General features: G+C 36.8%; 2 protein-coding genes across 2 annotated transcripts in view; one reads left to right on the forward strand and one right to left on the reverse strand.

Annotated features, from left to right (window-relative positions):
- Window positions 1-4,540, forward strand: part of LOC145997145 (CD151 antigen-like) — a 29,883-nt gene extending 25,343 nt beyond the window's left edge. The window contains exon 7 of the mRNA XM_083133792.1: window positions 670-4,540. Coding sequence (XP_082989918.1) covers window positions 670-717 — 48 coding nt within the window. The 3' untranslated portion in view covers window positions 718-4,540. The remainder of the gene's footprint in view (window positions 1-669) is intronic.
- The window catches only part of PolD1 (DNA polymerase delta 1, catalytic subunit), a 362,058-nt gene that overhangs the window by 136,298 nt on the left and 210,894 nt on the right, over window positions 1-14,866 (reverse strand). The window lies entirely within an intron of this gene.

A 14,866-nucleotide genomic window follows, 5' to 3' on the forward strand; every position in this document is an offset into this window, starting at 1 on the left:
TCCTTGTCGCTTGATTATACATAATATTATACAACTCAGTCACAAGAAAGATAGTTGTACATTTTCTCATATGATTGGAGAATGACCATGCATCACGCAAAGTGTTTAATGTTGTTGTCTGTTACATTCCGTGTTTTTTTCTAGCCAAGTCGATGCTGCTGACTGACCCAAGAACTGTTGTGTTTCCTCTTTCCCCTTTACAGTAAATAGGAATGGAAAATGGACAAAAGGGCTTAACCTCTGTTTATTGGATTTATGCATGCATTTATCCCAACCAGGGTTGTTATAAGTCCAGGAAGCCATTGGGTTCTGTAACAGGACAGGAACCTTTTTCCTCGCACAATTTGAATGCAGTTCAAGTTCCGTATTGTTTCATTTCAATACCGAACTTGGACCATGTTTAAGTTAATCCGGAAAGAAAGGTGTCGGGACTGAATTCAAATACTTTAAAGATAAAAAGGTTCTTTACGGTCCAGAACTCATTACGCTTGCTCATTCTCTCTCCCGGACTGGAATTGAATTTATTTCCAATTCCTGGACATTTAACAACCCTCAATAGGTTTAACATAGGGTTGACATTTCAGGTTGTCACCAGAAATCTTTGCTCTAGACACATAAAATGCTAATTTTCCTCTTCATTTTTTAATTATAATGCTTCCCTCCTTTCAGATCCTTGGTATGGTGTTCTCATGTTCGCTTTTCAAGCTTATCGAATAACAACAGGACTTCAATCGTGTTAGAATCTCAGTGGAATTGTGGGTACAGCGTAATTGTACTTCCATGTTCCTAAATCAGACATATCATCGTGGTCGGATAACTTTATGGCAGGGTATAAAATAATCTTGTACAGAACAACAATTTTTATAACATTTTAATATTTATATGTATTTATATTTGGAAAGTGCTTTTTCTAAGATGGACTGAATTTTGTATATTATGGAATCATCATTTCTTGTGTGGAAGAGGATCTGAAATTCTAAAGGTATAAAAGGGGTGCGAGGTGGTGATAGTGTTTTACCCTCTAAGGGATTCCTGTGTGGTGAAGTGATGGGGTACTTGTATTCTGTAAGGTGTATAAATATTGTTGAATTCATTGGTGTGTTGTGTAAAGCTGTTTTTATTTGTATAGACATTTTCTTGTGTAATAGATACTTTTTTATTTTGTACAACGTGTTTTGGTTTAAATGGGGCTTGGCATTGACTGTCATGTTGCTACATAACTTTAGTATTATTACACAGGAATTTTTGAAGGCACTTGTATTCCTGAAAGTACATTTGCAATGAAATTATAAATAGGAAAATGGAGCTACACGGTCAGCCATGGAATTAAGCAGTTTGCGCTGTTGCCACATTGGAGCACAACCCCGTGTGTTCGGAGTTTTAAGAGAATGTAAGATCTCGTAGAGTTGGTCTTTGTAATCCATGTGATACAAACTGGCAGTATTTGCTTGAAAGCTGAGGGATGACACAAAAGTGACCCAGAGAGGTCGGTCTGATGCTCGAACTAGGTAAAGCAGCCCAGTTGACGTTGCCACACGGTGTGCGGGACCCAGCGACTTTTGTCCCGCTCTTGCTTTGCTTTTCCCATATGTGGCACCAATGCAAATCTGCCCAGCTGCCTAATTTCATGGTCATGCATTTAATTAATTATACTGTCCTATTTTCTTTAGCAAAGCCCCTAAGTATTATTATTATTATTATTTTTGTATGATGGAAATATGAAAAATACTTCAAGTGTACAAATGGTTGAATCTAGATTTTCCTTCCAACGTTTTGTAACTATTTCGGTTTCTTTATCGGGAATGTCCAGAAATTAAGATATTTTAAATTGTTAAAAACTGGAACACATTACTGACAAAAACCCTCAACTTGTTTTTTTATGACTGCCAGCATATTCCAGTTTCCTTGTTTTGTTTGCTTTTTAACATTCTTAATGTCTTAATTCCTGAAAAAGAAACTGGAAATTCTTTCACTGGAACGAAAATATAGAATTCACTCACTTGTACATGCACTGTTTCTTACTTTTAGACAGGCTTTTGTTTATTTAAACATTGATAGTTATGGGTGTTGATACAGGGTGTGACAGCATTCATAGCATAATTTAACCTTTACTGGATTGGACTTCGAATATAAACTTTTCCCCAGGAGACATTTTTTTTAAATGTTTTTAAGAAAAATTATAGAAAATATGTTGAGTTTGGTGTTATTTAATTTTTTTTTCTACAAATCTACAACAGTTCCTCCTTCCACAGATATAAATTTTCTCGCATTTATTAATTTTTTTCTGTAACAATTTTTTGAAATTACAAAAAAATATAACATTGCATAAGAAGTTACTGAAAACATTTGGAACAGCTAATATAGAATTAATTCATGAAAATAACAAAAACGTTCTATTAGGATCGAATTAGAAACTGAATCATCATCAGAAATTTCCACAATGTGGATATAAATTATTAAATACAATTCCCAAGAGTATAAACAAAAGTGCAACATAAATAGACACAAGTACAAGTAAAATTCAGCAATGGAGAAAATGTAACATTTAGTGGTTGAAATTTGACGCGGTGAGATTATAATCTGTCCTTCATTCACAATAGAACTTTATAGTGAACGATGGGTTATGCCTGTGGCTAGTGTTATTGGACAGTATTTGTACAATGGGCTATGCCCATCGCTTGTCCACAAATGGTTAAAGGTGCAATTACATATGGAAAATAAGTATTTTTATTGAATGACTGTAATTGTACAGAAAGGAATGCCATTTACCAGTAAATGTTTGAATATGACGTCTGCAAATGAGTAGCAGTGTCATGTATATTCTCCAAGTGGCATTGATCACTGTCCTTTACTTGTTCTAATGTGTTTTCTGGGTTACTGCTAACGACGTCTCTGGTGCGATCCTTCAGTTCCGAGATCATGACAGGACAAATTTGGAATACTTTTTGCGTAAACAAAAACCCAAAGAAAAAGTCTGAAGGGGACATATCTGGAGACCAAGCTGGCCACAGCATGTCCGCATAAAGAAAGATCACTTTCCGTGGAAAGGTCTGCCACAAGAGAAGCTACTGAAGCACAGTCTACTGTAAATGGCAATTCATGCACAGCATCATCGTCATTTACTACTCAAATTATGCTATGAACTCTGCAACACCCTGTGTAAGAAAATGCAGGGTAATATAACTTTATTCTGTGGCGAGTTTATAAAAATTAAATTATAAATTGTAGAGCAAGCACACAGTATTTGTTAATGTTGGCAGTATTTCCAATGTGTTTTCCTGTTTTGTAGAGATTATTTTTTTAAGAAACTTAAGTTAATAAGAAATGTATGTCAAGAAGAATTGCTTGTCCAAGTAATGTGTCCCAAATTTGAACAGGATGTCCCTAAGACTTCCGTTAGGTACTTCAGATTTTTGTGCAGTCTGGTTGTGATTTTATTGAATTCCATCCAAAAGTGTTGAATGTGTTTTTAAAATTTTCTTTAATGAATATTTGATTGAGATATATTTTCCTACTTTCCGAAATCACTACTTTTTTTGCTCTTTCTATTCCTTGTTCTGTTTGTGTGTGTGTGTGTGTGTGAGAGAGAGAGAGAGAGAGATAAGAACATATAGCAGATACAGTAGATAAAAATGCAAGGAAACAGTAAACACCACACAAAACAAGGGAAAGATTCTATTAGAGATAGGACAGAATAATCTGTACTCTATTGGTATTGGCCGATATGAGCATAGCGGTGCATGATTGAATATATCTATAAATAGAGGCATGTATATTTCATTTTTGACGGAAACACGAAATGTGAAATTACACACTGTAATAGTATTCAGTTTTTATGCCAAATTTTACTCTTAAATTGGTAATTTAGACTTTGTTTGATGCGTCACTTTCTGAAATCTGATTTATCCTGTGAGTTGTGCAAATCACAGAAAATTGATTAATTCTGCTGTACATACTTGAGAAGTAAAAATGGTCTCCTTTACACAAGAATAAAGTTAATACTCTGATAACTACATAAATGTACTATTAGATGGGAAGTCTTTAGTTTGTGTAATAAGTGTAGTTTTTAAGACCTAATTTAGGAATATGTTCACCAAAATCAAAATGCCATTTTATATACCACTTTTGATCCCGAAATATGCTCAATGTTTGTACTGAAATATTGATCTTTTTTCACCATAAATATCGTACAATTTAGTACAATATTGTGCCATTTTGTTGTAATTTTTATGGATATAAACTGGTAATCTGCATTCTCTACTTTTTTTAAGTAAATGTTTAAATATGCATCTTCTTTTGCATTGCAAAAACTTGATTCATCTAGTAAGATATATTTATTAAGGAGGTCAGTGAACCATTTGGAATTTTGTATTGGTACTTTGTTGATATGGGCCAAAATTTCATATCGGTCCATACTCTATATGTCTTAGACTGTCTACATGTCCACTGGGGAAGAAAAGATGGGATTGTACTGCAGTGTAGCCAGACAGTGGGCGAAGATAGCAATAGGCATTAGACAAAAAAGTACACTTTCCCCAGGGTTGGAGACTCTGCTGGTTGATGAGTGGGATCGGAGGGATGGTTAATGAGTGGGTAGGTGGAGTGCGGGAGGGCCCTGTGGTAACATGCACATGGGATCTTTTTAGCATTTCCGAAGGAATTTGTTGGTGGATAATGGTTGCTAATAAACAGTCAATGTAATGCTTGAATTACACGAGGCTAGATCTGCTGGATTTTCCGGTTCGACTTGGACTAGTTCTGTAGCACTGGCTCGGCTGCTGGTTTTTGCCTCACACGATACCTGTTACCATACTTGCCTGTGTACTTTTATTCCCAGAAGACATTGCGCAGAGCAGACAATCTAAAAGGATGGACGAGGAATTTGAAGAATGTTGTAGGAGAATAGCTACTACTGTTATTAAAAATTAAAATAACTAAAACAAAAGCATGGACTAGAAATTGGCTCGAAAGAAAATATGGTAATCAATGTGTACTGAACAAGATTTTTAGTGAATTCGTGTATGCATATTTATTCATAAAAAAAAGAAAATATTTTGTTCAACTAAACATATAATACATTTATAATAATAATGATTTTCATTATGGGTTTATCATATTTATCGTGAACACATCTCATTGCTTTGTGGATAAATTCCTAAATATTGATGAACATGAATGCACATCATCTCGGTTTCTTTTTCTTTTATGAAGCAGCAAAGAAAAACAGCCAACACTCGGAAACCACAGACAAGAAACTTTCCCTTGCAAAACACAGATTATCTTCACATGGCCAAACTTCACTATGATTCGCTGTTCCACAGAATCCAGCAGAGAGAGCCAGTTGCAATTAGAACAGTCTAATCGTCAAAACCAGTCCAGTGCCAGCTAGGGCATTTCTACCGGAAGTCCAGTTCCGTGTGATCCGGGCTTTAGTGTTGTGGTGGCTCTTGATGGAGGCAACAGTGAAATTGGGGTTTTGGGTGAATTAGTGGTGGTTGTTGGTTTACGGTTTTTTAGGTTTTGCCCAGGTGAAAGCCATCAGAAATGTGGCAGATGAAAATGGGTATCGGGTTCAAAGAAATGCCAGTGCATTTGGGGTGAATGGTGAAGTTGTGTACAACAGTGCCAATATCACCAGCTGAATGCTGTTAACTCGTTGCACTTCGGTCTGTTGTATTTACGGGTGGAAAGGTGTGGGTCTGGGAATTGTTGACCAAAATGTTGGGGGATGGAAAACAACTGTCTGTCAGGGAAAACATCCCTAGTGTGGAGGGTGTGTTTGAGCTCGCCACAACCAAACACAAATTCGCACAACTCGCTTCACACTTAACCACGAGGATCTGGTGAGGCCTCTGAATATACTTCCTTCTTCAACATTTTATGTGAAAAATCTCAGTCGTGTTGCATCACCTGGAAAGACTTTTCTTTTTTCTGAATGTGTGCTTTTTCTCCTTTGGAATTGTAACACTTTAAGTGCCATGTGTATAAAATTGATACACAGGGTGTCAGACAGGTCATCTTTTCCCCCCTGAAAATTTGGGGAACAAATTGTCACATGCTTGACTGTTTTTCACAAATTTCCGACAACTATTGATTCTAAACAGTTTTGGAAACAAATATTTATGGACACTTAACACAATGTGGAGCCTAGTAAAATCAAGTGTCATCACAGATAACCATTAAGACTGGTCCGAATTGGATATCTGTGCATAAAGTTATCTTGAACAGAAATATAGAAAAACGTTTAGTGATTCTAGACTTAACTTTAAAGTGATGAACGTGGTATATTTGTCGAAGGATAGTGGTATTGTATATGTGACGTCAGTTCTTCCTTTTCAAATTCTTGTCCACCCCTGTTCACATAAAGTGGCACACTTTATACGATTGAACAGTTGGAGGATGTGCCATTTTATCTGAACAGGAGTGTACTTATGCCTCAATGTGTAATGTAATTTTAAATTGTGTATTGTCAGTGAATTATGTATACCAGTCCGTCCCGAATGTATCTATTTTTATATGTAGTAATTAATTTTATATTGTACTCTTTAAGTGGTTGTGGAATTAGATTTTTGCACAAAAACTGTGAAGTTGTAATTGTATGAGTGTATGCATGGCATTGGAAAGTGTGAGCTACAACAATGTTTTAATTGAATGAACTTTTAGTAAAAAATAGAAATCCCTCAGGAAAATGTACTGCACTTATGAAGGGAACAAGCAGTACCTGTGATTCATGCTCAAATGCATAATTGAACGCATATGAAGTTAGAAGCAGTTATTTATTTGTATTTTAATACAATTTCTATGCTTGTTTCTTCACATCTGACAAATTATGTATATGTGCTATAAAAGTTGAAAGTAGCAAGTAAAAATAAAGCTGCTTAAATTTTTTCGAGCTTCCGTATTTACTCACAGTTATATGTAGGGAACTGAAAATTTGAAAATGATAAAACTTGTACAAGCATATTTGTAATATCACAGTGCATAATATGGAAACAAAGAGTTTTAATTTATTGACAATAACCCTTTTCATTTCAAACACTGAGAGAGAGTTTTAAATTGTTTGCAAATGATATACAACAATACATTAGTTATCCTGTTAAGAAATGCAAAATTTATCTGAAAAAAATGTAAAAGAAAGCAATAAATTGTTGAAACATTTTATATGTGGGTGGATATTTTGTAATAATTGTTATGTCATGTTATTGAGGAACAAAATATGTATTTTTATAAGTATAGAAGTCATAATCTGCCTATTATATAATGTATTTTTTATTGTAACTTATTGACATTTTAGTAAATGTATTTTTAGAGGTATATATACATCTTGCTTGTGCAAGATTTTTTGTAATGAGAATTTCTTTTCAATAATAAAGAATTTTATTACATTTTTTTATTATTTAATTTACACTATCTAGAATTTATGTTTATGGTTTGCAATGTGAATCACCAATGTCCATAATGAGGGCATTTTTCTTGCCAGTGGTCACTGGCTGTCATTTGTGGAGGGCTCAGAGCACTCTATAAAAGATAGTTTTCAGAAAATAACATTTGACTATGCCTATACTACAGTAAAACCTTGTTAATCCAGACTAATGGGGGGGGGGGATAAGTTTACTGGTTTAACGAAAGTCTAGATGAACTGAAATAACCTAAAAGAACAGTAGAAAGTGCATTAAAACTCCGTTTATAGCAACAAGACACAGTTTATTACGGTGTATTTAAAGGGCATACAGTACAGTACGAAGTCTGCAGGAAACAGAATTTCATCAGTGGTTGTCTGCCTTTTCTTTTCTAGCCACATTTAAAACCTTGCATTCTGGTTTTTGTTTTTTTTTGGTCCAGATTAAGCTACGTCGGCTTATCGGTGTGCAGATTAACGAGGTTTTACTGTTCTTGAAACGTGTACTCTTACCAATCCTTGTTGATACTGATGCTTGAAAATTGTAATAATTGAATGGCTGTGGTGCAAAACATTCTGACATTTTGGTCATTTCCGAGTTCATTAAGAAAAAATGGTTCTTAGAAGCTATACTGTAGATAAATTGTTTTCATGTTGTGTTTACCAATTTCAGAAGGCTTCACTTAATCTAATGTAAATTGCATGACATGGCAATTTCACTCGAAAATTTAAGGATGGCACATTTTACATAGTAATCAAAAACAACTTAAATGTCACTTACCATGTTTTACACCAGAGCCCTTCAATTAATATTTGTTAAAAATATTGATTAATATTAGTGTAAGTAAGTAATTCTGATAATATTCAAGAATTACACAAGAATAATGTCCTGCACCGTGGCTGTGCTTTCTAAGGTGTCATGCTTTGGACTCTGGTACCGGATGCACGCAGTTTCAAGTGTCCTGGGGGAAGCGTAAAAACTTTTCTCCTGAGATTTTGGCCTGTATATGGGGCCAGTAACCCTGTCATGGAAACCTACAATTACTGGGGATTTTCTCGTGCTCTCCACACGTCAACCTGTAACTGGTTGGGTGAGGCCGGCAGTCGGTTGGTAGGCACTGGCCTGTTACACCACAGGTTATGATTACACAAAAATATTAAAATACCTCTTATGTAATTACAAGGTACAGTTTTTCCCACACAATAATGGTGCAAAATGAATGGAAACTTTGAGTTTTGCATAATTTCCATGATAATTAAACTCTGTGAAAGTGTTGTTTGGCATTTTTGCGGACCCCCCCCCCCCCAACCACACACACACATATACACACAGGGTGAGACCTAAAAGTACCACCCGAAATATTTCGTGAACAAATATAAATATTGAAAAACTGCTTTCGCAGATATAAAGGTATGATACTGGTTCATGAAATTAGTGGACACAATACATTGAACTACGTAAGGAAGTACGATTACGTTACAATTACTTGCTCTTTGACGTATTACAATGTAACTAACGCCATTCTTAATTAATTTTCCCGTACTTTCAAATGAGCTGAAAATAAAATTGGGTTTCCATTAAAAAGACAACTGAGTTTGAAAAACTAAAAATGCTGACCAAGGCAGGAATTTATTTTATTATAAAACATAAACTAAATGTAACGTTTCAACCTTCTAGCAAGGTCTTCCTCAGACTCTGCACCAAGTACAAGTGCTATGTTTTATAATAAAATAAATTACTGCCTTGGTCAGCATTTTTAGTTTTTCATATCATGGAAACAAGGCTTAATGGTGTTATAACTGAGTTTGTGTTGAAAATATTACTTCCTTTCGTAGTTGAACGTGTTGTGTCCACTAATTTCATGAGCCTGTCTCACACCTTTGTATCTGCGAAAGCAGTTTTTCAATATTTATATTTGTTCACAAGATATTTCCGGTGGTAATTTTAGGTGTATATATACAGTCTGTCACAAAAAATAGCGCCACTGTTAAAAATTGCATGTTTAGCTTGATTTAATAATAACAATAACCCATGGCTCGATAGCCCTTGAAGGGCCTAGACCAATCTCCCGGCTGCCACACTCCCTCCCACAATCCTACCTAGAGGTGTGGAGATCTTGAACCGGTAATGGGGTGCGGTGGGGTCAGCACGTCAAACCCTCAGCCGTTATAGCAGACATCCGAGATCAGGTTACGCTATTCTCTCGTAGTTTCCTCACGATGGTGGATTACCACCGGTCCTATACACAGGACGAAAACCTAGAGACTGAACCCAGGCGGACTCGAACCCATGCCGTCTCGCAGTCGGAGTCCAAAGCACAGCGCCTTAGACCGCTCGACCACGGAGGAGAACGATTTGACAATAATCATAATTTCTATCCACCCTTGCTTTGGTCCTGTTCGCAGGCTCAGAACAAAATGAATTGCAGTTGTTGGAAGATCACATAATTCATAGCAGAGCACAAACGCAGTGGGTCCAGGAATGGAAGAGATTGTTGTCAGGGGTGCCGACTTGTCAAAATTATTGGGGGGGGCTCTGATCACTGAAATATATGAATGAATGACTCCCTCCCTCCCTTTTCTTAAAATAAAAATTACGTCTTCGTATAGCTATTATATTTCTCATGCAAATGAAATGCAACATGAAAAACGTTTAGAAAATATTTCAAAGTCTCTTTATGTCTTCTGTGGCTGTTCATTTGTTTTTTTTAGATAACAATTAACATTTTTATTGAAAAGTAGGCTATGTATTTACATTAAGAGGCCAACCTAACAGTTTTATGCTGGCCTCGGTAGCCGAGCATGTTGGGTGGTCGACTCAACTCTCTTTGATCCGGAGGTCTCGGGTTCGAGTCCCGGCGATGGCATGGGTGTGGTTTATCCCTCCGTCATACGCGCCCTCATAGTAGCACAAATGTTCCACGCCGTATCGAAACCAACTTTATTTAGATGAACTATTGATGCAAATTGATGTTGAATTACCCTAGCGCTTACTGGAAATATATAGGCTATATGAACGCAAACAGTCCATTTCGGACATTTTTATTAGCTAAACTAAAACTAAAACTATATAAGCTAAAAACATTAGAGGAAATGACACAGAAGTACACGCTTAGACTCTTGAAGCAAATACACCAAAATATTATTCCCAAAATACACGTACTTAAAATTTTGCCACATAATAAAGAAACTAAAAATGAACTCATCATTCACAAAATTTTCAACGTACTTTTCAAGAACGTTCAACATATTTTTCAAAACGAATTGAAATCATACAACTTATATGGGCTTAGAAAGGAACAATTTGTTCCAAAATTCTCAGTCAAAATCTTGCTGACTCGCTGAAAAAGCAATCAAATGAGTAAAATACAACTCGAAGATACTTACAAAATATCAAAATTTTCAAATCTCAATGTTTCTTCTTGTTTTGCAAGATATATGTGAAAAGAGATATACAAACTCAAACAAAACGGACCCAATATTGTCACTTTCCAGTACATTTTGACAACTCCGACATTTCGTATGGGTACTGCAATGATTTCTGCATACAATTAATTTGCATTCCGAACAACGTACCGTCGTTTTATTTTTCTTACATCCGCCAAATTCATGGCTGGACTGCTATTATATGATTTAAGATAGAAAACGTTCCCGCGCGAGGTACTGAGTGCAGCCTAAGGGGGACCGGTCACTTTTGAGGCATGCAAACAACTGAAAAACGCCAGAAAAAAGGTTGGAACGCCTCTATGTTTTCTTGTGAATAGTGTAGATAAGTTTCCTAGTGCTTTCCAGACCATTCTTGCACTGATAAAGAGAATAATTCAAAATTTTAGAAAAAGCGGCTGAGTGCCGCCCCGCGGGTTATGGAGGGTTAATGTCCGCAACAGACTTGTAAAGAAAGGATATGTGACAGGGGCAAATAACCTTAGTGTTGACGTACCCATAAAAATAACGAATATTTACAATATTTAACAGTTTTATTTAATTATTTACATAAATGCTAACACAAATCGCAGGAAAATACTTTTACTTTTTTGTTCTTGCTACAATATTTTACTTCTTTAATTTAATTTTGCAATAATAAAAAGCACATAGCACGGCGTGCTTTAGCAATAATGGATTTGATCATAGCCTTTCCCGCTTACACAATACAGACTTTTCATAAGCTTTCCTTGCGTACTTAACTGCAAGCCAGTGTGAAATAAACTCGAAGACTTTAGAATTATTTTCCCATTATTCTTTGGACTAGAGGAAGAGATTTCGAGGATAACTAAATATCGTACATATCATATATAGGGGAAAGTGGGGGAATTGCGACCACCTAAGGGAGATTTTAAAAATCTCAAAAACTGTACGCAGTGAAACAAAAAGAAAATGTGGGCCTGAAAAAGCAATGTTTGTAGTACATCTCTGCGTATCACTTTGCTCCCTGTCGTTAATAGTTATATCTGTAAACGTAAAAAAGTACCAATGTGCGTGTGAGCGGAATTGCACTATTAGTAGGATAATGGCACTCGGTAATGGTCCTAACAGTAAATCAATACCATTTTTGTACTATACAGAAACTATATCCTTAAGTACTTATATTTATTAATATGCAGATACAAATTAAATTGAGCACATTTTTGAACAAAAATGCACACATGGGACGCTTATTATGAGAAACGTCTTTGCACCCTTCATGTTCCCATCACAAACAGCGTGAGCGTCATTATCCGATAGGCGCCATATTATGTTTTTTGTTTCTCGTCTCATGAAGAACCTCAAATGTTTACTTTATAATAATTAAGAAATAAACAGAGATACTATTATTATATCTGTAAAATTTTCAAGACTCTAGCTTAAACGTTCCGTCTACTTACCTTGCACTTTTTTCCTTCCCAATTTTATAACAAAATATGACGAATTCGTTTTTCGCACCCTGCTTCTTAAAAGTCAACTCCACATGTGCCGCCTTTTGTTTGGTGCCTCATAGTACTGGGTTCTAGATGTCAGCACGGGTTACTCTTCAATAACACCCTCCGTAACGACTACAGAGGGGTGAGTGCCATTGCCCGCTGAGCGCCATTCCCCCACCTTCTCCTATTGCCTGAAAGTCGTGTTTACGACCTCAAATTGTTCAGAATTCACTAAACAACAAACATACTGGTATAATTGTCATATCACCGCATTATTTTGACACTCTTTTTAGTAAAAATGTTAACAATACTCATAATTATATACTTAGTATATAGTAATAAGTCATGTGTTTTACTGTCTCCCGTCATAGCCCCCCCCCCCAAGTTGATGGTTTAGCGGTCTCAGCCCCCCAAAGTTGATGGTCTAGAACATTTCAAAGCTGTATTTAAAGTTAAGTTCATGTTGCACAATTCAGAGTAAACTTTACATGAGAAGCAAAATAATACATTAGATCCTCTTAAGCAAAATTATTTGAGGGGCTCTGCCTCAACATTATTAGCTAACATTGGGTGGGCTCGAGCCCCCCCCCCCTCCAAGCCCCATGGAGTCGGCGCCTCTGATTGTTGTCATTGTATGTCGTTATCATAATTCTACATACAGAAACGTAAAAGGATGACGTCTGTTGTTGCGCCAGAAACGCATCGGTTGATGCACTAAAGTGTTTTATGGCCTCTGCGAGGAATCAGATTGCATTTTTGTTAATGTTAAAGGTAACACCGAATTACATTCTATGATGCAAGTGAGTATTTATTTCTGTCGAGATGCATTTTAGAGCATCAGTTGATCCGTGTTATGCACCTTTCTGCATTTTCTCGACGGTGCACTTAAACAGTTGGTCTGGGTACAGCGCCTTGAAAAACGTAGTGTGGAAAACGACCCAAGAAACTGGTTCCCCGAGACGATGACAAGTAGATGGCAGTGCGATCGACCCAGGTGCTAATTTTGTTATGAAAGTAATGCGGCTTAGTTAGTTTTTGGAATATATTGTGTAGATTTGTTTCTCTAGAAAGGCGGTAAGTGAATTGATGGAAACAGTTATATTTGTGGAGTGATTTGCAGTCACGAAATGGCATTAATTTTGAAAGAAAAGTAAAATAAAATGAATAAATAAATAGCATGCGTAACACAAGAAGAAACATCGCAATGTGATTCCGGACGTCAGGTCTTGGACTGTGTATTAGAGTTTATTTTTCTATGTTATTAGAATATAAATAGTATCCTGATAGATATTTCATACCGAGGCGACAAACCACAAATGTCGATTGAAAGCGAGAAGTCGGAAATCAATACAGCCTTTCGAACCGTAGGGACACAAGCTCTGACTGCACCGTTTCCTCAAGGAGATTTTACTCCAAAGCGACACGCGACAAACGATAGGAGGATTTCACACCAAAGCGACACGGGTCCTTCGGTCCAAGGCAACTTTCACACCGAAGCGACACATGTTGCTTGGAAACGAGCCAATCAAGAGCAACATTTCACATCGTAGCGGCATGACGGGAAGCACAGGCCAGCGTTTGGTTGGAGAAATCCTCAAGCGATAAGTGTCGCGTGCCGCTTGTCGCTTTGGTGCGCAATCTCACTAAAGCAAGACACTCATTGCATCGCGTATGTGCGAACAACAAACCACGGCAACATGTTGCAAGCTATTGAGGAAATGGCCCAGTTTGAGCGACGCAGAAGCGACAAAGCGACACGTGTTGCTTATCGTGTCGCCTAGATCTGTAGTTGTAATGTGCGGTTTATCGTGTCGCCTATCTGTTGTTCGCAAGCAACGCTTGCTAATAGACTGAAGGCACCATGTCGCTTGTCACTTAGTTGGAAACTCCCCATGTAGCGCGTCGCTTCGGTCTCAGTAACAAGTAGCACGCGAATACGCCATATGAACGTGTCGTTTGCTGTTTGGACCCTCATGTGCAATGACAGGGTTGGCAAAATTTGTGTTTTTTTTTTGTTTAAAACATGTTTTTTTTGTTTTAAACATAGTTTTAAATATGAGTTAAAAAACATGTTTTAAACATGTTTTAAACAAAAGAAAGTCAACCTTTTCCCAGTAAATTATAGTTAAAGTCGTTAAAGAGAAAATACTCGTTTTTATGAGTGTAGCGGCGGCCAGGAGAGTTTATTTACCTTTGGAGATAAGGTTTACCATACTGCAGGGTGTGCGGACACAATTTTTTGGGTCGGGACGGGAAATTCTTTAAATCCCGACATTCGGTACGGGGAAAATTCTCAATGTCCCGACAAAGTCGGGAAATTTTTGGGACGGCATATGTTCGATTTTTCCCAAAGCTCTTGAAATCGCGAATTCTACACGTAATTTCCATCTTAATTGCTTGATTTTGCACTTCTGGTACAAAACTAACAATTTCCGATAAGTTCCAGACATTTACAATGCAGAAAACGTCGAGAATTGACGACTTTTTAAAATGACCATTCGGTATTTCCCGACTGCTTGGGATCCCGAAAAGTCGGGGAGTCATTTCCCGAAGTCGCGATCGGGCCGGG

The sequence above is a fragment of the Lepisma saccharinum genome, chromosome 13, assembly GCF_977018435.1.
Source record: "Lepisma saccharinum chromosome 13, izLepSacc3.1, whole genome shotgun sequence".
Taxonomy (NCBI): domain Eukaryota; kingdom Metazoa; phylum Arthropoda; class Insecta; order Zygentoma; family Lepismatidae; genus Lepisma; species Lepisma saccharinum.